Genomic DNA, 24,550 nt, shown 5'->3' on the forward strand with positions numbered 1-24,550 from the left:
AATCATGGTCCCGGCGCTTGTACAATATAAGTTAAAGGCACCGAGACCAGCACATACGCAGTACCGATATAGGTACTGCACATGTGCATTTGCCGTTTTTGCCCAGCAGCCCGCAACAAGGTGTCCCAGAGGGAGGTAACACCCCCCAATGGGACTGCCTTTGTGACTGGCAGGTCGGACTTCCAATAGGAAGTCACTGCCAGTCACAATGAAGCCAGTGCAGTCTCACAGACTGCATCTGGCTTCACTACAGTGGCAGATTTTATCTGGGGGGGCTGCAGCCCTGCAGCCCATAGGTAAGAACCACCATTGATTATAGTACTCATTGTGCATTACAGACAGTCAAAGTTTTAGCAGTTTATCCATTGAAATGTCCTTGTTTGTTTTTAGCGTCCAACTTCTTTAATTCTGTATAATATGCTTTTCAGTAATGTTTGTACACCAACATATACAGTGGCCCTTATTTAGATCTGATCGCAGTACAAATTTGTTCTCAAAAATGGGCAAAACCATGTGTACTGCGGGTGGGGCAGATGTAACATGTGCAGAGAGAGTTAGATTTGGGTGGGGTGTGTATTTACCCTGTACAGAAACAAAATAACTCACACAAATCTAACTCTCTCTATACTTGTTCCATCTGCCCCACCTGCAGTGCACATGGTTTTACACATTTTTAGAACAAATTTGTACTGCGATCAGATCTGAATAAGGGCCAGTATGTAAGACTCTATTACTGCTATGCCTCTTTGTCATTTCTCTATAGTTATATTTAACTGAATCATGGATGTTGCACTGTACTGTTAACAAAAAGACAAAATCCAAAGTCTCCTAAACAAACTTCATAACCTGTTCTTATTTTAGCTTTATTTAAATTGCACAGGATTATTCAGAATTTTAGTAAACATATCTGGGTTACTCATGTACATTTTAACAGGATGTATACAACTTGTCAACAGTAATCTGCGTTGACATTGGGCCTGATTCACACCTGATCTCACAGCTGCAAATTTGCATGGCGGGAGATTATCGATATACTGCGCTTGTGTACGGTTTGCAGTATGCATGAACGAGGCCATGCTGAGATGAAATCCTGCAACTATTTGTATATGCACACCGTTCTCAAGGTGTGAGATAGGGATAGGGGTGGAAATCGTGGTCGTGCTAAGAAGAACGCAGCAGTGCCTAGGAAAATGGTGGGAGTGTCCCTGAAGATGCTATGCTTGCCTGAGCATTTTAGGGGAGGGTGTGAACAGGGCCGAACTGGGACCAGAAATCGGCCCTGGCATTTTGAGCACAGATGTCCACCCGCAGCAGGCGGGACCCTTGCACGGCGAAGCAAAAAGGGGGCGTGGTCTCACAAAAAGGAGGCATTACACATTATGGAACACACCGTAATGCTCATTACACATTATGGAACACACCGTTATGCCCTTTACACATTATGGAAGACACCATTATGCCCATTACACATTTTGGAACACACCGTTATGCCCATTACACATTATGGAACACACCGTTATGCCCATTACATATTATGGAACACTCGGTTATGCCCATTACACATTACAGCACACACCGTTATGCCCATTACACATTATGGAACACACCGTTATGCCCTTTACACATTATGGAACAAACCATTATGCCCATTACACATTATGGAACACACCGTAATGCCCATTACACATTATGGAACACACCATTATGCCCATTACACATTATGGAACACACCGTAATGCCCATTACACATTATGGAACACACCGTTATGCTCTTTACACATTATGGAACACACCATTATGTCCATTACACAATATGGAACACACCATTATGTCCATTACACATTATGGAACACACCGTTATGCCCATTACACATTATGGAACACACCGTTATGCTCTTTACACATTATGGAACACACCATTATGTCCATTACACATTATGGAACACACCATTATGCCCATTACACATTATGGAACACACCGTTATGCCATTTACACATTATGGAACCCACCATTATGTCCATTACACATTATGTAACACACCATTATGCCCATTACACATTATGGAACACACCGTTATGCCCTTTACACATTATGGAACACACCATTATGCCCATTACACATTATGGAACACACCTTTATGTCCATTACAGATTATGGAACACACCATTATGCCCATTACACATTATGGAACACACAGTTATGCCCATTACACATTATGGAACACACCGTTATGCTCTTTACACATTATGGAACACACCATTATGTCCATTACACATTATGGAACACACCATTATGTCCATTACACATTATGGAACACACCGTTATGCCCATTACACATTATGGAACACACCGTTATGCTCTTTACACATTATGGAACACGTGGTGACCCGGAGAAACAGTCCCGATACTGAATGTCCCCTACAGCAGCAACTTCAGTTTGCTCCCAAAGTTCGGCAGCATCAGACAGACACTGAGTCAGAAGCCGCGCTCAAGGGGACTCCCCAGGCACCCTCCTGCCATATACACAGCAGCCTGCACAATTGACGAAAATACACCTGCAGACACAGGACGCCGTCCCAGGCAGCTTCAACTATCTGCAGGAGACGATCCTAGTACCAGATACGTGTACGCTGTACACAGACAGGTACCACTTTCTCCCGCATTCCTCCGTTACCCTTCCTGACTTGTGCTCCCCCCTTCTTCCTTCCCTCTGTCCCCCTCTTCTGCATTCTCAAATCTATCCCCCACTTACCCCACTAGTGGGCCCCCCAATAGGTGCCGCTCATCCTCCGCCACTATTGAATTGACACATATATATATATATATATATATATATGTGGAGGACAACAGCACACCTATTCCAGCACTGACTGTAAATTCTAATCAGTGTCTACTCCCTGCTCTGGGAATATTCATCAGTTTCCCTACTTGATTGCTCTCGTCGTTTAGCCCTCTTGTTGCGCCCACATAAGCCCGCTCACCCGCTATACCTCTAAGGTCTGTCGACTAACTGACAGTAACCGGCCCGGGGCGTATGAAGGTACTATGAGATAAGGGTGACCTGTCTCTAAACTGTACAGTATTCCACCCCGAGCCCACAGGTATACAAAGCAGGGCAGCAGCCGCTTATTATAGAGGTTCACACAGAGCACTCTTTCATCTTTCACCACTGACCCTTTACCCTACAAGGTTGGGAACATCCCCCACAATACCCAGAAAAGCCCACTCTCACCCAGTGGCAGCTGACAGTTGGAGTAGACAACCTGCCAGAGGGGATAGGAGACTTTCCAAACTCGAACCAGGCTCTCCCTTCTGTTACGGGTATATAAAGTCGGTGGGACTACCCATACCTACTGGGCAGAACGGGACCCCCACCCTTACTTTTATTCCACTCTTACTCTAACCTGTGTCTTACCCTTTCCTAACCCTCCCTCCTCCCAATCATATTCCTATCTCCTTGCGGGAGAAACAGTAAAGTTATACTGCTACCTTTTTCCTGTCCTGCTAATGTGTCTGTTGAAATAAATGTCACACTGGTCAAACAAACCCAGTGAAGTTTCATATAAATCAATCTGTCTTTTGTGCAGTTTTCATGTGACTCTATGAGACAGAACGGTTATCTGCTCATTAGGCAGATTAAAAGAATATTCACCCTTCTAAGGGAGTATTGGTAACCAGGCCTCATAGGGCCCAGATATTGTGTCCTCCTGCAGGATCGACTTGATCCATGAGTTATTGTTAATTTCCTTTCTCCAATAAGATAAACCTTGTTTAGATAATATGACTATTTCTGATGCCTCAGAATGTTACAATTATAAGATGAACACATCTCTGTAAACTGCATACATTGTAGTCGACTTCTGCATAAAGGTTAAACTTGCTGAGAACACCACTACCCAGGAAAAGAGACATTGCGGCTTTGAATAGAAATTGATGTCTGTATTGTGATTCCTCTCAGGGAGGTGACAAGGATCTTAATAGATATCTTGGGCTTATAGGTGTTGATATCCTCCTCGCCATAATAGACAGGGGTTGATAGTCTCCTCGCTACAAAGAGGATATCCTGTGAAGATTTAAAATGTCATGTAAATTTCTCTGTTTGTATTGAGTAATCTGACCGGAGATTGCACACACTATACTCTTTGAGAAAGAGTGAACCCCACAGATCTCCACCTAGCCCTCTCAGTAAAAGTTCTCCTTGCACAAATTGTAACCCCAGAATCAGGCTCACCCATTGCAGGAACCTTTAGTTTTTATAAGTGGAACCCTGTACCCTTCAGTAGGGTTACACCTTACAGGGGATAGGGCCCAACTATTCCTCTGGGGACTCTAACAGATCATCTACTGTAGAAGAGGCATTACTCTTACCTGGGATTACGCACATTACCCACCCAGGCTGAGGTTAAACAGGAGGACCCAGTGCCCCGTTAGGCACAGATACTCAAGGGTTACCTTAACTTGTTTATATGTCTAAATGTTTTGTGTTAAATGTCTGTTAATGTCTGTCTAGATACTTTTTTACCGTATATTTAATAAAAGCTAATTTTTAAACGCCTAATATCTCATCTGGAGGGGGAACACTCCTCCTTTACTACTCTGTTCAACTAGCAATCTCCCACTTGACTCCATAACTCTGAGCTAGTACCCTTAATCCCACCCACATTTCCTATCAAGACTACCCCATACTTGTTATATTCTCATAGATTACTTGACGTAATCATTATACTAAGAGTGCCCCAACACCAAAGAGAGTCGTTCCTTCTTCTTCTTTCCAATTGTATTTACTCTCTAGGGTGCACCTCCACATCTGTGACCTTCTAGGGAACCGCCTGTTCTCATAATTAAATTCTATTGTGGATTGTTATTATTAATTTGTCATATCAAGACTACCATATCTACCTGTGCACTGGCCCGTCTTCCTCTCCCCCTTCCCCCAGACGTCACATTATGGAACACACCGTAATGCCCATTACACATTATGCAACACACCGTTATGCCCATTACACATTATGGAACACACCGTTATGCTCTTTACACATTATGGAACACCCCATTATGTCCATTACACATTATGGAACACACCATTATGCCCATTACACATTATGGAACACACCGTTATGCCCATTACACATTATGGAACACACCGTTATGCTCTTTACACATTATGGAACACACCGTTATGCCCATTACACATTATGGAACACACCGTTATGCCATTTACACATTATGGAACACACCATTATGCCCATTACACATTATGGAACACACCATTATGCCCATTACACATTATGGAACACACCATTATGCCCATTACACATTATGGAACACACCATTATGCCCATTACACATTATGGAACACACCATTATGTCCATTACACATTGCCAGATACATATGCCCCCCAGGGCCAGGTACATATGCCCCCCAGTGCCAGATGCATATGCCCCCCAGTGCCAGGTACATATGCCCCCCAGTGCCTGATGCATATGCCCCCCAGTGCCAGGTACATATGCCCCTCCAGTGCCAGGTGCATATGCCCCCCAGTGCCAGGTACATATGCCCCCCAGTGCCAGGTACATATGCCCCCCAGTGCCAGGTACATATGCCCCCCAGTGTCAGGTACATATGCCCCCCAGTGCCAGGTACATATGCCACCCAGTGCGAGATACATATGCCCCCCAGGGCCAGATACATAGATACATATTACCCCCCCCCCATAGTGCTGCTCACCGCACCGCCCCCGGCTTTAGTCCCGCTGCTCCTGATGCTGCTGCTTTGTAAGGGGAGGAGAGCGCAGGTCATCAGTCTCTGTCCAGGTCGCTTCCTGCTTGAAATCTGCCGCCGGTCTGTCAGCCAGTCAAAGCTTGCAGTCCGGCAACAGCTGATGTCATGATGCTGCAGCGTCGTGGCGTTAATATGCTAATGATGCAGGGGGCGGTGCAGCGCACAATGAAGCCCAGTAGGCATCAGCGGCGCTTCTGCACTGCTGCAATCCACAAAAAATTGGCCCACAAGGCCATTGGCCCTTCTGGCATTTGCCAGATGGCCAGTCCGGCCCTGGGTGTGGGAGTCAGCTTCAGGCCAGACATGGCTTTTTCCATTGCACTGCCGAGGAAGTCCAGGGCTACGCTCACCAGTGATGACTTGTGGCCAGTGTAAAAATCATCCGAGTACATTGATTCGTAAGGCTGGATTGCAATCTAGTGGAGTGGCATCTTAACTGAATGCTAGCTGTGTAAATCTGTGGCCATTCAATCAGGACTGAAACTGGCCCATTGTCCTGTCAACATGGTACTACCAACATTTTGACCAAGAGCAGCATTATTGTCAACAAAGTGTCTTATTTCTTTAATAAACAAGCAGGCATCATTGAATGTCTGGAGTTCTATGGCTGATATAGGGCTTGTTTACAATCTTAACACTCTAGAAAGGGATATGAATTTCCTAATTGAGGATACAGCCAGATTGTTAAGGTAACATTTCTAATACCCCTTTTACACCAGAAATGCAGGGACAAACCCGGGAATTCAGTTCTCGGGACAAGCAGGGACATTCCCGGGTTTGGACCCATTCACACCAGAAAAGTCCCTGCATTTTCTGGTGTGTGAAGGGGGCGGGAAGGAAATTGCACTGAAAAATCTGCAATTTACCGTTTTTGAGCTGCAGTGGGAAAGGGGCATTACACAGGTGTATGATGTATTTTATTATTACTCATATAAATCCAGCAGCCAAAACCACCAAACAACGTGGTGACTTTTAAACACGCCACTTAGTGAATTTAGCAGCATGTCCATTCATTCCCAACATTAGGTTGTTTCCTGTTGTATATCTACAGTTTGTTCTTTCAAGAAATTAGGGGCATTCCAAAAGTCCTCCACAGCTAAATACTAAGCTCCCCAATGAATATTTGCAGGCAGCTTTTCCATCTTTTGGAATGGGGAAAGAAAATCCACAAAATATTAACTGCTATACACAGGAAAGGTGCAGAAGTCACCAAAGAGGAGTTTGAGCCATAAAGAAGCACTGTAGCACAATTCAGAGTTATAGCAAAGTAGGAGAATGCTAAGCATATAGAGATAACCAAACTACAGTACAACCAATGTAGAAGCCATGTGGCAGTAATTAAATACTAACCCCAGGGTCATTCTAGCCCTCTGGATCATAAGCTGGGTGTAATTCAGACAGCACATGTTCAGTTACACATTGTATAAAACAAAGCCTGTAAAGATCACAACATAATAATGACAATTTGTCAATAGACAGTAAACAAAGAATAGTACATTCTTTTCAATATGGCTTAACCCGTTTGGAGTACAATGTCCTCCTTCTTTTGTTCCAGAGGAACTTCCAGCTTCAGTACCTTTGACTAATTTAATTAATATGGCAAGGATCCCCTGCAGCAACCACTAAACAACAGGCAGCAGGTAACAGAGGTCCTGTTCTAACTGCATGGTGGCCAGTGGATATACCAAGGTAATGTATTGATCCCCTGCCTGCTGGGCCGGTGCTAGGATGTTCGGCACCCCCCTTTAAACTTAAATTTGCGGCGTCCTCTACCTTACAAAGAGACAGCACTTACTTAAGGCGCATGCTGAAAAAAGGGTGTATAATGCCCGTAGTAGTAGTGCATCTTTTACACATAATGTGCCCAGCAGCAATACAGAAACTATACATTTTGGTGCCCTGTGCCAGAAAAGGAATGGTGCCCCCCCCCCCCCCCCCCCCTACAAACTAAAAATAGGGACAGTGCACACCAAAGGTGTGCTGCAACAAATTATGGCATGACTTTGTGGGGAAAGGGTATGGCCACATAATAGTACCAATTCACATTACACCTTAAAGTAGTGTCTGTTATTCACATTACCCTACACAGTAGTGCCACTTATACACATTGCACCAGCTAGAGCTCCTTAGACACACTGTGTCAGGTAGAGCCCCTTAGACACACTGCTACAGGTAGAGTCCCTTGGACAAAATGTGCCAGGATTATACACACTGTAATGCCCATTACATTTTATACCACACACTTTAATGCCTATATCATATTATAGCAGAAACTGTAATGCCTATTACACATTATGTCGCACAACATAAAGCCTATTACATATTATACCACACACCGTATATTACATATATGCCACATAATTGCTGCTTACCTACATGCTCATTGCCAGGGGTTTCTTGCTTGATGCCACGGGTTACATGCTCATTGCCTGGGGTTACATGCTCATAGGGAGGGGGTTACATGCTTGTTGCCATGGAAGGTGACGTTCTCTTTGCCATGGGGGGTATATGCTCATTGCCATTAGGGATCACATGCTCGTTGCCAGCGGGAGTTATATGCTCATTTCTCAAGGGGGATTACATGCTTGCTGCCAGGGGGCATTACATGCTCATTGCCATGGGGAAATTACATGCTTTTTTCCATGGGGAGTTGTCCAGGGGGATTACATGCTCATTGCCAGGGGGTTACATGCTCATTGCCCAGAGGGTTACATGCCAGCGCTTCTGGAATCCACACTTATTAGTATCTCTGCTCTCTCATGTCAGAGGCTAAAGGTGCAGGAGAACCTCTAGCGTCTGTCTCCAACAAGGCGGTGGCCATCTTTGGAGGGGAGCCACTCCCCCTCTCCCTCTCCCTGCCTGATTGTCCTGACTCCTGTTTTCTATTCATTTTATTTAAAACCAGCAGGGGAACACTGGCAGAGGAGAGCATCTCTTCCCCCCCCCCCCTTCCTGCGCATACCCCACTTACAGGGTTCCGCTGGCTTTGGCTGTATGATCTACACGTGGAAGCTCCTGCTCCCACCTATACACATTTCCACTACTTACTGTAGGTTATTATGTTTTTTCAATGACTGGTGTTTAATGACATGGGGGGTGGGGGGGGGGGGCATGCCTTGGTGCACTGCCCTCCCCCTAAATCAACCACTGTCTGCCCAAGATGATGATCTTTCCTTTTACTTACTATTTACTTGGTCTTCTTTCTTCTCTTTTGTTTTCCTTTAGGTAAATATATATTTATATTTTTTTAAAGGGCATACAAGCACATCACCGAGCAGCTGGCATTGCGCTGGTAATTGAGGAAGCCAGCAGAAGGGAGCTCTTGGCAGTTGGGGATAGCCGTTGAAGGGTAGCATCTTTCTGACTTGGCGTAATAGTAATAACCCACACTTAGAATAAGAATAAATTTATTTAGATCGTACACAATTATTACAATACAAAAATAAAATAAATTAAATAATGAATAAAAAGCTGATTGATTTGCTCACTCCTGGACGAAAAAGTGCTATATCACTGACTCATGAGTAGATATGATGTATAGGCATATTACCACATGGTAGGTGGTGGGTCACTGTCCACAAACCAAGAGAAAGATGGGGGGAAAGTGTCACAGGTTCTCTCTGGTGCTGCGGTCAGAGCCGGATTAACAATGGGCCTGATGGAGCTACAGCTCCAGGCCCACTCTCTAAATTTCTAAATCAAATTTGTAGCTGAGGATCAGGGCTTTCCAACGAGCCCAGCCCCGCATCTCTAGCCCCCCGGGAACCGGAGATACTGCCAGGCAAAGCTGGAACGTTTTCCCCATAGGATAACATGAGACCCACAAATTCGGACTCCCACCTGGTTCCAACGGCATCACAGAAGCTCAAGGTTGATCTCAGTCTAACCCAAATTGCTGGGCCTTCAATCTGATACCAGGCTGGTCCATATGGGTTCATTGGTTCTAGAGATATTTCGTGTAAACCGTTTTTTTTTTTTTTTTTTTTTTCATTTTTGAAATGTAATTTCATGGTTGTTCATGTTGTTTGAGGACAGATTTCTCTGGAACCAAATGGCCCAGTTTCACAGGACCAAATTCATTTGAAAATAATTTGAATCCCTCGTGTAAATGGGTCAGTTGGTTCCGAAGATATAGCTGGTTGTTTAAAGGGGGGAGGGTAGTTTTCTCTCCTCCTCACGCCAGAAAATGCAGGAACTAGGCTGGTGTAAAAGGGGCCAATCCGGGAATGTCCCTGCATGATCCTGGGTCAATATTCCTGGGTAAATCCCTGCATTTTCTGGTGTGAAAGGGGTATTATATCAAATAGCTGGGACCTACATTGCTCTGAATACAGCCGGGCAGCCCCCTGCTCTCTGTCCGGCTGTCAATGGCTGTCATTTCTGCCTGGCGGCGGCTGTCCCTCAGTTACCACAAGCATATATTCCCCCTTGGCAATGAGCATGGAAACTCTGGCAATGAGCATATAGGTAAGCAACACTTATGTAGCATAATTTTTAATAGGCATTATGGTGTTTGGCTTAATACGTAATGGACATTATGGTGTGTGGCTTAACATGTAATGGATATTATGGTGTCATTTTTAATGCACACCTTTGGCGCGCAATGCCCGTTTATGAATCATATTGTGCATTATTGCTCAATCTGTTTGGTATAGCGTGTATTTTGGCTCAATCCATGTGGCAGAATGTGAATTTTTGCCTTAATCTGTGTGGCATAACGTGAATTTTGACTCAATCCGTGAACCATAGTGTGAATTTTGGCTCAGTCAGTGTGAATTATTTTCTCATTCCATGTGGCATAATGTGTAAGAGTATAAAGGGGTGTTTACAGTATAAAGGGGTTACTATTGTGTTGCATGATTTGTCTAAGGGATATATGGGGTCCGGTATGATATGCTGGCGGTCGAAATACCGACGCCGGACTCCCGACTGCCGCAATGCCGAAAAGGGGGGGCTGTGGATCGCTCCCCCTTTCGGGTTCACTGCACTCGCCAAGCAGAGGGCACGGTGCCCTGCTACGCTCGGCACACTATTTTATTCTGACTGGAGTGCCGCCTCACCCCGCAAGTATCTTAGGACATCGGCATCCTGCGGGTGCACCTTTGGATATCTCCCTGCATTTTTCCTATGTCAGCCCCCTGCTTTTTCCAGGCATATATAATTAGTTGAAAGTATTTACAAAAATAGAGACACACCCATGAGCAGACCACCCAACCAGAACACTGATCACGCCCCCCACATTATTAGGTGCTGGCCACAACCCCTATTATTGCGCATAATAGGCCCTTGATCATTTTCAGCTCCAGGCCCATTTAGACCTTAATCTAGCTCTGGCTGCGGTGTCCTGATGTATGGCCGCTAGAGGTGTCTGGTTTGTGGACAGTGACCCACCACCTACCCTCTTTTTGCCTACCATTTGTTAGGGTTTGACTAGCCCTAAATTGAACAGCAGCTTCCTTAGAGGATCAGCTCATACTAAGGTGCCCTAGTCTTGATCTCTGAGAGACCAAGACACCTTGCTTTTTTCCCCATGTATACCTGCCTGCCAGTTTCCCCGGTTCCTCTCTTTGTAGTTACACGCACCTACCCGCCGCTCACCCCAGTGCCTCTTTCTATTTTTACATGTACTTACCTGCACCTACCTAGGAGATAATAACATTTGGTCTTCTTCCGCCCCCCGTCGGCGTCTGACGTCAGATGCCAGGGGCGGAGCCGGGTATGGCATGGTGATCGCTGATTGGCTCGCTGCGGCCGTCTCCTATTGACCGCCGATTTGGAAGCCCTGATTGGCTCCCGAATGGCAGGAAATTCAAACCTCCGCAAACGGCACTTTGGATTGGCGCCCGAATTGGCGCCAAATTCAGAGCCCTGCTCTGTCCGACGCCAAAGACTAGTCCCGGCCCTGGAAACCCAATACTGCCTAGCTGTGGGCACGGGGATCCGACAGCTGATCCCTGTGCTGGGGGGACCTGTGTCCTGTAGAAGACACAGCTCCGTCTCCCTCTGGCATGGCTGCTCCGGTGCTGGTAGCATAGCAGCTGTCCCAGCACCAGGGCACACTATTACAGAGGCATCAAAATACACCTTTACAGTGATAGTAAAGACAATAAGTCAAACATTAAGCACGTACATGTCTATCAATGGTGTGAACATTTGTACAGTTTTTGATAAAATAGCAGAGATCAGTGTAAAAAGATAATCACATTGCATAATATGGATGACAATAAAGAATGCAATAAATGGAGTTTTCTAATAATACCATTTGTAGTCTGAGTGTTTACTACTAAAGATATATCTTGTTCCGGAGCCTGGGAAGAACTATTTAATTACCATTATTAACCATGCAAATTAATAGGGGGATCATTGGCAGCTAATTTAGTGAGATACAATGTAGTATTACTGTGTAGCTGTTTTCTCAACGGAAGTGGCAGAGTATCTATATAGGGTTCCCATAAGGATATCAATTGTGCTACCTTTTTTTCTTTATTTAGCAACGTTTCCATCCAATCCATTCTGAAGGTGAAATTGAATTATTGCTTAAATAACAGAATCTGCGGATGCGTACTATCAAGCCAGCCTTGTAGTATGGTTTTACTACACTGAGGGCTAATAAGAGTTTGTTTGCTATTTAAGGTCATGCAATGGTTTGGGTTGAAAATCCCCAACACAGCCCAGTCAGGTGTAAATGGGACATGATTTATAAGTGTAGACTCTGCATATTGTCTGATTAAGTGCCAAAAATATTGAACAAGAGGGCAGGACCACAGACAATGAAAAAGATCAGCATTAGCCTGATGGCATCGAAGACATGAGGAACTGTCCGTTGCACCCATATGGTAGCGTCGCAACGGGGAGAGATACGTATAATGAAACGTATTCTGTCTACATACTAGCAGACAATGTCTTTCTTGAAAATTCCAACGCCTTTTCAATACTGCACATTGTAAGGTGAGGAAGATGCGACAACCATTTAGACATGCCGCTAGATACTTTTCCATTGTCAAGTATAGTTCTAAGAAAAGTACAATGGAGCGATATGGCTTTTCTATCAGGCTTTTCTATCACTTTTATTTAATAAAATAAAAGTGATTTATTCTACTACAATTGCCTGGGGCTTCATGTGGTGCAGTTTGTGTGTTATCTTATGTATATGCAACTCTTTCAGAAACCAGAGGTGAGATTTAATAGGATGAGATATTCAGAAAGTGAGAGATTTGGTCCATTTTCTCCATTTTTTTTAAAGTGCCAATCATTTACACCAGTTTGATTTTGAAGTGTAAATGATTGCCGCTTTAAAAAAAAAAATGGAGATTTCTCACCAAATCTCTCACTTTCTGCATCTCTCATCCTATTAAATCTCACCCCAGTGCTTTTAAAAACAGTATTTTGGGAACTGAGAACATATTAGGAGTGACCCAAACTCTAGTTGTACCCTAATGTTCAAAATTGTTATAGTTTTTTATTTATTTTTTGGTGCTATTTCATGCTGCGCCATATGTGGTGCCAACTATGATATTTAAACCTGTGTCTGGTGCAGTTTATTTCAACAAAAGGGTGCTGGTTTGTCAGCGCTAGAGATGACCCTATGTCCGAAGGGGCTGCTGAGCTGGAGTGTGTCCACGCTCCTAAACATATAGCAAAGTAGTATTTAGCTCTGCGCTCACCTTCTATTCTGCTGGGTGTAGTGGGTGAGAGCCCAATAAATCTCAGAATAAGAGAAAAATATATATAGGCAAGTATGGGTGCAAAAATAAGGAATTTATTTGAAAAAAGTATGATGCTTTCTAAAAAATGGTTTTATAAAGCATCATACTTTTTTCAAATAAATTCCTTTTTTTGCAGTTTATTTCAAGCTAACCCATATGTGCATCCTGGGAGGTGGGTAGCATTTGAAGTGGATACTGTGTCCTGGAGGTGGGTAAAGCAGCTCACACAGCAGGGGCTGTGTGCTGGGTACAGAAGTACAGCTACACACTGAGTGGGTTGGGGGCAGGAGAATACTGTGGGCAGTGCCAAATTAAGCCTACGGGGGGCCCGGGGCACTATATATATATATATATATATATATATATATATATATACACAGGGCTATTTTCCAGCAGGCTCCAGCAGGAACTGAGGTCCTTATTCTAGTTCACGCTTTCTGACAAAATATTTCTTAGATGGACAAAACCATGTGCACTGCAGGTGAGGCAGGTGTTACTTGTGCAGATTTGGGTGGGGTTTTACACCTGCCTCACCTGCAGTGCACATGGTTTTGTCCATCTAAGAAATATTTTGTCAGAAAGAGTGAACTAGAATAAGGGCCTCAGTTCCTGCTGGAGCCTGCTGAAAAAAAGCCCTGTATACACACAATCGCCATCACATCATATCTATAAATATTTTAAAAAGTTCAAAAGTAGACATAATTAAGGGCTATCGGTATTTGTGTATGCAGAGGTCAAGAGGATCTAAAGAAACCATTACATGCACATAGGGAAATTCCCCAGGTCAGTCTTACATTTCTTTAAGAACGACTGGACTGAAGAATTGTGGATTTGAATATATCCCATTGGTGATAAGACCCCATCATCCAAAAAGAGGGGACTGCAGCGCCATTTAGAACACCATTTTATAGTACACTATAAGAAATAAATAAATATTTATATATTTATAGTCTATATACACTCATATCTGTCCCTTTCCACTAATAATGTAGTGTACACACTGTCCTATTGCTAACCAGCTATATTGTCAACATATCTGTCACTTTCCACTAATAACGTAGTGTGCGATACATACACACTGTCCTATTGCTAACTAGCTATATTGTCAACTTTTCTGACACCAGCACAATATAACCTTATAGACACGCAGCACTTTCTTTTAAATAATCATCTTATTATTAAGGACACATCACGTCTAATGTGTTATATGTAACAATAGCTATTCCCCTTATAAACAGCTAGTCCTATTACAACTCCCAATTATACGTAATTGTTTTAGTTTTAATTTTGTTTTAGTTTCTGTGTCTCTTTTGCTTCTCCATATGTCAAATACACGGCGAAAACTACAATAAAATGGCTGCCATGAGAAACAGACCTGATATCGGGCTTAATGTCACTAAGAAAATGGCTCCCGGCATACAGGAACAAAGACAGAATCCTGTATGAAGCCTCGCCGGGATCATCTCCATCCGGCGCAAGCGCAATGACGGAGAAGGTTATTGCTGAACATCACAAACAGGCGGACATGCGCAATAACATTATATGGACGCCGGAAACGTGGCGGAAGTGCCGCACGCTCCTAATTATGTCTACTTTTGAACTTTTTAAAATATTTATAGATATGATGTGATGGCGATTGTGTGGATATCACCTAGTACAATATAATTAGAGTGCAATATACATCCATTTAGTTGGATTGAACCAGTTTAACTCCCTATGATCAATTAGTCACAGGAAGTGATGTCATTGAGCTCCAGGGCAGGCATGCAGGTATAAATACCGGCCTGGCTTCAGTTGCTCCTTACCCCTTGATGACGTCACATCGGCGAAACGCGTTGGGCAACCTGACCTCCTACCATCTTAAGTTAAGCACTTTTTTCTAATATTTATACTTGTATATGCAATATTTTTAGATAGAAAGTCCTCCTATTTTTTATCTTTTTATACATATATATATATATATATATATATATATATATATTTTACAACTTTTTGTCCTATCCCCCTTATAGTATTTTTGTATTTTTGTAATTTTATGTCCATTTTACTTATGTCCTTATAAATTTTATCACCAAAATAAATACAATTTTATATTTATACTGCAGTCTCATCCGTACAGTATATAGTCGCCGCTATCTTTATCCATATGTCTACATTTTCTAAGTGATATACCTTCACTTCTTTTTAAAGATTGGCTGACACCCTATATTTAATAAGGGAATATTACTGTTATCATTATTATTTTATATATCTCCTCATAGCACAAGTGGTGCCACTCATTTAAAGTACATATATATATATATATATATATATACTGTATGTATATATATATATATATATATATATATATATATATATATATATATATATAAATCTGGGGGGGCGGCCTGGCACTCACCCAACAGCAGGGCTATTTTTGTGCAGGCTCTAGCAGGAACTGTGGCCCTTATTCTAGTTCACTCTTTCTGACAAAATATTTGTTAGATGGACAAAACCATGTGCACTGCAGGTGAGGCAGGTGTTACTTGTGCAGAGATAATTAGATTTGGGTGGGGTTTTACACCTGCCTCACCTGCAGTGCAAATGGTTTTGTCCATCTAACAAATATTTTGTCAGAAAGAGTGAACTAGAATAAGGGCCACAGTTCCTGCTGGAGCCTGCACAAAAATAGCCCTGCCCAACAGGGTACAGCTACCTCCGTTGCCTTCTGGGCGCAGTGAATAAATAGGAATAAATCACAACAGCGGCACTCGTGAGGAAAAATTTTCAGCGTGTATTGAAGAAAATCCAACGTTTCGGGGCTGGTAGCACCCCTTTGTCAAGGTGCGCTACCAGCCCCGAAACGTTGGATTTTCTTCAATACACGCTGAAAATTTTTCCTCACGAGTGCCGCTGTTGTGATTTATTCCTATTTTTATATATATATATATATATATATATATATGAACAAAGAAGAGGCGGCACTCGGCAGACTGCAAATAAAAAGTGTCCTTTACTGGAGTAAAGGACACTTTTTATTTGCAGTCTGCCGAGTGCCGCCTCTTCTTTGTTCCTATGTTTCGCTGATCCTTATGGATTAATTTAGGAAGGCACCCCAGCAATTGTACTTCTTTGCTACATCGATTTACCTGAGTGCCAGATTACCTGTCTGATATATATATAACAACATACAGGTGGGTGGCACTCTGGAAAAAACTACTCAGCAATCAAGCATGGTGGACCGACGTTTCAAATGTATTTCAACACCATGCTTGATTGCTGAGTAGTTTTTTCCGGAGTGCCACCCACCTGTATGTTGTTGTATTGGAGTGAGTTATCATCTCCCGGGATGGCACCCAGACTTTTACCACTAATCAGCGGAGTGCCGGCCATTTCCACCATTGACTGTATATATATATTTTTTATTGCTCAATTTCTCTTGTCCGATACTATGCTCTTACCTTTTGTGCATTTTTTCATTGGGGAATACACCGATTGTGCCAGTAACTTATAGTAAAATACTTTTTATTATTCTATATTTGTTAAGCCTATACAGTGAATCAGTGAATCAATACTTCTTATAGTATCCGATAATACATTATTAGGCTGCTTTGTTATTATTTACTTGGGTTGCCATGACCACGCTTCTGACATGAACGGGACGTCTACCGGAAATACGTGGTTGCAGCCTTGGGCGGATGTAGCGGCAATTCCGGTTTCCGGTTTTTGTCATCTTTTCGTCTAGCCCGCGTTTTTTGTAGAGATGTGCGGGCTCGGATTCCCCAGATCCGAGCCAGAACGGACGTCATCAATCCGGGCCCGGATATGAGCAGTGCTCGGTGCTTCCCGCCTGACTGGAATCCGGGTGCACGGGCAAAACGTCATCGCCCGGCGTCGGATTCTCGTGAGATCACGGAACCCTTAAATTCCGCAACCTCGCGCCGCCATCTTCACTCCAATCTCGGAGAAGGGTAGGGAAGGGTGTGCTGCTGCTGTGTGTGGTCTCTGCTGGGGCCCGTGCTGCTGTGTACTGCTCAGTGATCAAGACATCACCATTGCAAGGATGACTGGTGCTGTGTTCTGTCCGTCCTTTGTGCTGGGGCCTGCCTCTGCTGAGTCTGCTCCTGTATAGTCAGTCACAGTGTGATAGTCCACTGGTGCTGCTAGTGCCACTGACTGCCCTGCACTGCCTAGTGTCTGCTGCAGTCTGCTCTCTGCTGTTGCCACTGGCTAGTGCCTACCAGTACCTATTGCAGTATATAATTCCAGTGTGCTGTTGCCCTTGGCTACCAGTACCTATCACAGTATATAATTCCAGTTTGCTGTTGCCACTGGCAGTGGCTACCAGTATTTTATTTATTGCAGTATATAATTCTAGTCTGCTGTTGCCACTGGCTACCAGTATTTATCGCAGTATATAATTCCAGTCTGCTGTTGCCGCTGGCTACCAGTATTATTTATCACAGTATATAAAAATCCAGTCTGCTGTTTCCACTGGCTACCAGTATTTATCGCAGTATATAATTCCAGTCTGTTGCCACTGGCTACCAGTATTTATTGCAGTATATAATTCCAATCTGCTGTTTCCACTGGCTACCAGTACTATCAGTCCAGGGGTGCCCACATGTGTGCTGTATCCATCCAGGGGTGCCAACATGTGTGCTGTATTTGTCCAGGGGTGCCCCCATGTGTCCTGTATCAGTCCTGGGTTGCCCGCATGTGTGCCGTATAATTCCAGGGTTGCCCCATGTGTCCCATATCAGACCAGGGGAGCTGCCCTTTTTTTTAATGAAAATAAATTGAAGGTGTTTTTTTTTTTTTTACTGCAAGGGCTGTTAAATGCGCTGTAGTCCAGGGGTGAGCCAAGAGTGCTGTATAATTCATGGGGTGTTGCTAAGTAAGGTGTGCTGCTCTTTTTTATAATTAAAAGAATACACATTTTTATTTTTACTGCAGGAATTTGTCTGCCGTATAATTCCATGCCTGCCGCCATGTGTGCCGTAACAGTCCAGGGGTGCTGCCATCTGTGCCGTATAATTCCATGTGTGCTGTATCAGGTCAGGGGTGCCACCATCTGTGCCGTATAATTCCTAAGCCAAGTCTGCCGTATAATTCATGGGGTGCTGCCAAGTGTGCTGTATTAGTCTAAGGGTGATGCTAAGCATGCCATATCAGTCCAGGGGAGATGCTAGGTGTGCCGTATCAGTCCAGGGGTGATGCTAGGTGTGCCGTATCAGACTAGGGGGGATGCTAAGTGTGCCATATCAGTCCAGGGGTGATGCTAAATGTGCTGTATCAGTCCAGGGGTGATGCTGTGTGCCATAGCAGTCCAGGGGTGATGCTGTGTGCCGTATCAGTCCAGGGGTGCTATTAAGTGTGCCATATCAGTCCAGGGGTGATGCTAAATGTGCTGTATCAGTCCAGGGGTGATGCTACCTGTGCCATATCAGTCCAGGGGTAATTCTAGGTGTGCAGTATCAGCCTAGAGGGTATGCTAAGTGTGCCATATCAGTCTAGTGTTTGTGCCGCACACTTGTGTGGCTTATCATAGTTATCCAGCTACCTCGGTGCAACCTTTTGCCCTAAAAACAATATTGTAAGGTGTGAGCTGTTCAGAATAGACTGTAAATGAGTGGAAATGAATGTTATTGAGGTTAATATAGCGTAGGAGCAAAACAAATAAAAAAATCTGCGATTTTAGCAGTTTTTATGCTTTTTTAACAAAAAAATCAGAACCCAAAACCCAAGAAATCCAAACACAAAACACTTAGGAGGTGTTTTGGCAAAACCCTATAGAACCCAAAACCTCAAGGTAATCAGAACCCAAAACCCGAAAAGTGGCCGGTGCACATCTCTAGTTTTTTGGCCAATCTGTGATCTTCCCCTCTGACATAAATAGCCGCACGGAACACTGGGTCTCTTGCACATGACTAAGGTGCTGTTTGGCACCGAAACAGCTGTCATGCGATGATCTTTAGTGGAGGAGGACCTTCTTTATTTCGTCTAAGTCTACTAACGCTAAGTATCTGAATATGCTTATTGCTGGACTCCTCTTTTTGTCCTTTTTTTGTCACTATGCACTTTCAAAATATGCCATAAAAATCTTTTTGATACTTTGAAATCTGATGTTGCTGGGCTATATATATATATATATATATATATATATATATATATATATATATATATATATATATATATATATATGGAAATAGGTATTGATACATAAGTATAGATACTGAATTATTTATTGCATCGATTCCACCAGAATGCAAGGATCTGTGACTGGTTCTGGAATTTGATAAGCTTGCCTGAAGAGATGAGTTCTTAGGGAACGCTTATATACATACATACATACATACACACACATACATACATACCACATGAAAAGCATGTGTTTGTCCCTCTGTACCTTACTCTGTATGAGCCCTGCTCAGCGCTGCCTCTGCTTGAAAACCCTCCCATGACTAGGCTGCTGCTGCTGCCCACCATGGGCCTGAGAAGCATGTAATGAGCTCCACCAATCAGAGCTCAGCACAAACCTCTCAGTCTGTGATATCTTGTGCAAAGTTTCATGGGACTTAGTCAACTCCCAGTAATGCACTGCACACTTGTGCAGTCAGTGTGCCTTGGCACCCCATGATCCGCACCATTAATCATTGTCACATTGGCAGATTGGTGAAGCTGCAGCACTACCCCACTCCCATGCACAAAACCTTTAGCAAAAAAAATAATATATATTTTATTAAAATACATGGATAGGTCACGAGGTCGACGTGTTTTTTCACTGTTTTTTTACCCACAGTCGACATGGACACAGTTGGAAGTCAACCGCAGCCCATCGTATCGCTCGCTTCGCTCGCAATGCTTCAGTCATGTTGCCGCGCTGCGCTTGGAACATTATTTTATTCTCTCACCACGCCCTAGTGGATGGTAGGGCATGAAATACCGCCTGTCGGCACATGTCAGGTCAAAAAACAGTGAAAAAACCCATGTCGACCGAAACTCATGTAGACTTTTTCACCTGTCTACATTCTAGATGTTGGAATTTTGACCTTGTCCGTATTTTAAAAGTCTGTATTTTGACCTTGTCGGTAGTTCGACCTTGTCCGGTTTTTGACCATGTCTGGGTTTTAAATGACGGTATTTTGACCTTGTTGGGATTTTGAACGTCAGTCAATGGCTGTCGGTATTTTGACCGTCAGGATTTTGACCGTCGGCATTTTGACTGCATCCCCTTATTCTTGGTATTTATTTATTTTTATTTATTTATTTTTAACTTAATAAATATTTATTTTACTCTATTTTTATATTTGGCACTGGCCAATTATTCTTGTTTCAATTAGCACTTTTAAAGCCAATGTGTTTATCTGACAAAACACAAACATAACAGGAAGTTATATAGTTTTCCTTTTTACAATCAATTATCAAGTATACAAATAATAACTGTTTTATAACAGGTTGATAAGTGGTCTGATTACGAGACTGATTGATGCTTTAAATAAAGTGATTAGTTTAGCAAACTGCTGAGATGTAACCATATAACTGTCACTGGCAGCTTGTTACTGGGAGCATGTGAAGCCAGCTTTAGAGGACTGTTTATGATCAGGAGAAAAGCCTGCAAGTGCCATCGACAGGTATCGGCAAATATAGCTTTTGCTGGCTTATACCAAGCCTATTTAAGAAAGATTGAGTGTGGTGTATTTTGCCAACATTCAGAATTTCAATATTCAGAATGTCGACATGAGAATGACAACATGGTCCTAATGTGATATGCCTGTAGAAATTAGTCACTGCTCATCATGTTGCTATTGATGAAATATTGCCATGTTTAGAATGGCCGCAAAGAATCCTCGGTGGTCCAGTGAAGGGTTGCATTGTATGGCATATGTGGTGGCTCCAGTCATGACTTCCGGATCTGGCTGTCAACTGATGGATCCAGTGGTTAGTATTACTAACCCTCCCTCTAAAGCAGTGATTTTCAACCTTTTTACCTTGCGGCACACTAAATAAGATTTTAAAATTGCCAAGGCACACCATGAGATCCCCACAGGGCAAAACACATTGGCTCCCACAGGTAAAAAAAAAAAAAAAAAACCTATTGGCACCCATATAAAAAACAATCACACTGGTCCCCACAGGTAACAAAAATAAAATACATTGGCCCTTTAAATGAAAAGAAGATACCAGTAAATAACAGTTCAACTGGTGGTGGCTGTAAACTGGTTTGGGCATCTCTAGATCTGGGGGCACACTTGAGAACAGCTCAAGGCACACTAGTGTACCACAGCCCAGTGGTTGAAAAACACTGCCCTAGTGCCTAACCCTAACTTCTCCGTAGCCTAAAACTACCCCTCCACCTAGTGGCCCAGCTTCCCCTTAGGAACATATTCTGCATATGTAGGTACAATGTTAACATTTTAACAGTGTTGGCATCATTGTAACTGTGAATTTCAATAACTGGATTCTTCTTGAAGGGTTTCTGTTATTTGTATAAAATATTTTTTTGCCCCAAATAATACTACATAAGAGTATTTCTTCTTATTTTAAACAATTAGTACTATTATATTTTGTTTTACCTCTTTCCCCTAAGACTTCTGGAGTTCTAGGTGCACCCCAGGTGTGTGTGTGACTATATACATAATGTACACATGTATTTAGTGATCTATAAAATATGTGTGCTTATATGTGTGTGTGTGTATTTAATGATTTTGATAAATGTTAGATCTTAAGGCCCCTGTTTTAAGTACCCTGGGGCCTCCAGAGCCTTAATCCAGCTCTGACCATGCCCCATTACTTGTAGATGCCCCAGTTGGATGACATGTGATAGATTTGCAATGTTTCAATATACTTATACTGGTTTTATTGTGTTAATCACTGAAAGTTACGTTACCTAGGAAAGTGTGGGGCAATAGTGAGCATGTATTATGTATGTTTGTCCATAGTGACTTACAGTAGGACAGCAGAACCTGGACACACAGAGCAGTCAGGTCTGTCAGTACACAACAACTGGATAATCTATGAATGAATGCTCATCCTGTAACAGTATCTCAGAATGCATACGAAATAGGTAGGAAAAGACATTTTTTATTGAAAAACCAAGGGAAATAATAAAATATATTACACTCTGGCATTTACATAATGACAGCAATCAACATTGTCAAATCAAAACACCAAATATCCATGAATAAGATAAGAAAAGAGAGACCAATTAGTGTAATATACTTTGACATGCAAATGAAGGCGCCAGGCGTCAGTTGTTGGTAACAGGGCTGTTGATGAATTGGGCGCAGTGGACGTGCCATGCGATAGGTGGCGCTGGAGGGCGATGATGTGCCGCATAAATCACGTTATCACCCGACAGACAGGGGTAATTGATTTAGCAGGAGTGTCCGGCCATGATAACGCCTGCGAAGTGTATTGAGATGATCATGATGACTATGTATATAAGGCAGACTTTATTATATCAGTCGTGCATTATACTGCCGGTGATTGAATCAGAGTCACACTGACAAGTTTTCCGAAACTTTCCCAAAAGATAAGTTTATGTTCAGGACACGTGACAGTTACCCTCTGTACGGGATCATCCTCGTTATAATGTTTCCCATAGCCATTGCATTAGGAGCACGATAGTCAGGTGTATATTGCATATTGCCCTATAGATGTTAGTATAGTATGCTGAGCGGCACATGCGCACTGAAGGCGGGCTGGGATCAGTGCTGGGACCCTCCTGCAGGGGAAGGGGGAGGGTCCCCGCCGCAGCTGATAAAACTCTCCTACCCCCTAAGCAGGCATCGTTACCCCCTGCCAGTCACACCATGTGCGCGGTGTTGCTCCTGCTGCTCGCTATTGGCTCCTGCTCGGGACAAGCCGGCGAGTACTGCCATGGATGGGCTGATAACTACGGAGGGTGGCACTCAGGTTTCCAGTGCCCGGAGCGCTATGACCCGCCAGAGGCCACCTACTGCTGCGGCTCCTGCAGTTTGCGGTATTGCTGCACGGCCAGCGAGGCCAGGCTGGACCAGGGACTGTGCCCCAGCGAGGAGAAGGCTGAGATGCCCATGGAAGGAGTTCCAGGCATTGATCTGCCAGCCCCAGGTAAGACTACTCCCATTATCTCCTTGTATGCAGCTCCTGTGGAATACACCTGACTGTTCACTGAGCAGTCACAGACTAATGATAGATGAGTTGCAGCCGGGATTGCAGAAACTTTTACCTAGATCGCAAGTTATGGTGCAAGTGTATCCAGCAGTGATGTCTGTTTCTGCATTAGCCTTCCCCACTAGTGAAGTGGCTTGTGGTGGAGTGGAGACGCTTCCTCTAACTTTTGATGATGTTTTGTATCCTGAACATTCTATAAGTTGTTTGGTACTACAGATATATATTTATTTTTTTGTTAAATGATGCCAATGTTTTTACAATGCATGACTTGAAGCTACTTGGTATGTGAGATAATTTCAATTGTGATGTATGACAAGATACTAATCACTTGAATGCCTTGCATTACAGTGCCCACCTACCTACCGTTCCTTCTGGTTGGCAGTATATTTGTGGCCTTTGTCATTGTGGGTTCTCTTGTGGGAGTGTGCTGCTGCAGATGCTTGAAGCCTGAGGAAGGGACCCAGCTTGGACTTCCTGCACCACAAAGCCGGCTATTGGACACCGAACCCTCTACAGACCACTCAAGGCATTCCAGTTCTAGTTCCAATTCGGCACCACGTGGATCCATGGGAAACTGTCCTCAAAATATTTGCTCTCTGGGACCTGAAAATATCAACCTCTATATGAAAATGCCCCCATCATTTCCCATCATGGGACCCAATGGTCAGTTTATGCACACTGCCGCAAGTGGCAATCCTTTCTTACAGCCATCATACATGAACTATGGTTTGCCAACTGAGCATGCCATATTAATGACCCCAGCTTCTTACATCGATGTCAGAAACTGTTACTCACAGGCTGCAAATGCCTACCTGTCACTACCCCAGCACATTGATCCAGCTATGCAGGATGAATCGCCTTCAAAGTGCTGAAATTAGAGGAAAGATGTATTCTGTGATTGGACTGAACTCTAAAAGCACCGGA

At 43.4% G+C, this 24,550-nt stretch overlaps 1 protein-coding gene across 1 annotated transcript in view; it reads left to right on the plus strand.

Moving 5' to 3' along the window:
• Positions 1 to 22,894: 22,894 nt before the first annotated feature.
• LOC146036638 (protein shisa-1-like) overlaps positions 22,895 to 24,550 on the plus strand; it is a 2,606-nt gene continuing 950 nt past the window's right edge. Inside the window, exons 1-2 of the mRNA XM_083160576.1 lie at positions 22,895 to 23,563; positions 23,975 to 24,550. The exon at positions 23,975 to 24,550 is cut by the window's right edge and continues 950 nt beyond it. Coding sequence (XP_083016702.1) covers positions 23,155 to 23,563; positions 23,975 to 24,498 — 933 coding nt within the window. The 5' untranslated portion in view covers positions 22,895 to 23,154 and the 3' untranslated portion in view covers positions 24,499 to 24,550. The remainder of the gene's footprint in view (positions 23,564 to 23,974) is intronic.

This window comes from Crinia signifera, chromosome 9, assembly GCF_055691185.1.
Source record: "Crinia signifera chromosome 9, ASM5569118v1, whole genome shotgun sequence".
Classification (NCBI taxonomy): domain Eukaryota; kingdom Metazoa; phylum Chordata; class Amphibia; order Anura; family Myobatrachidae; genus Crinia; species Crinia signifera.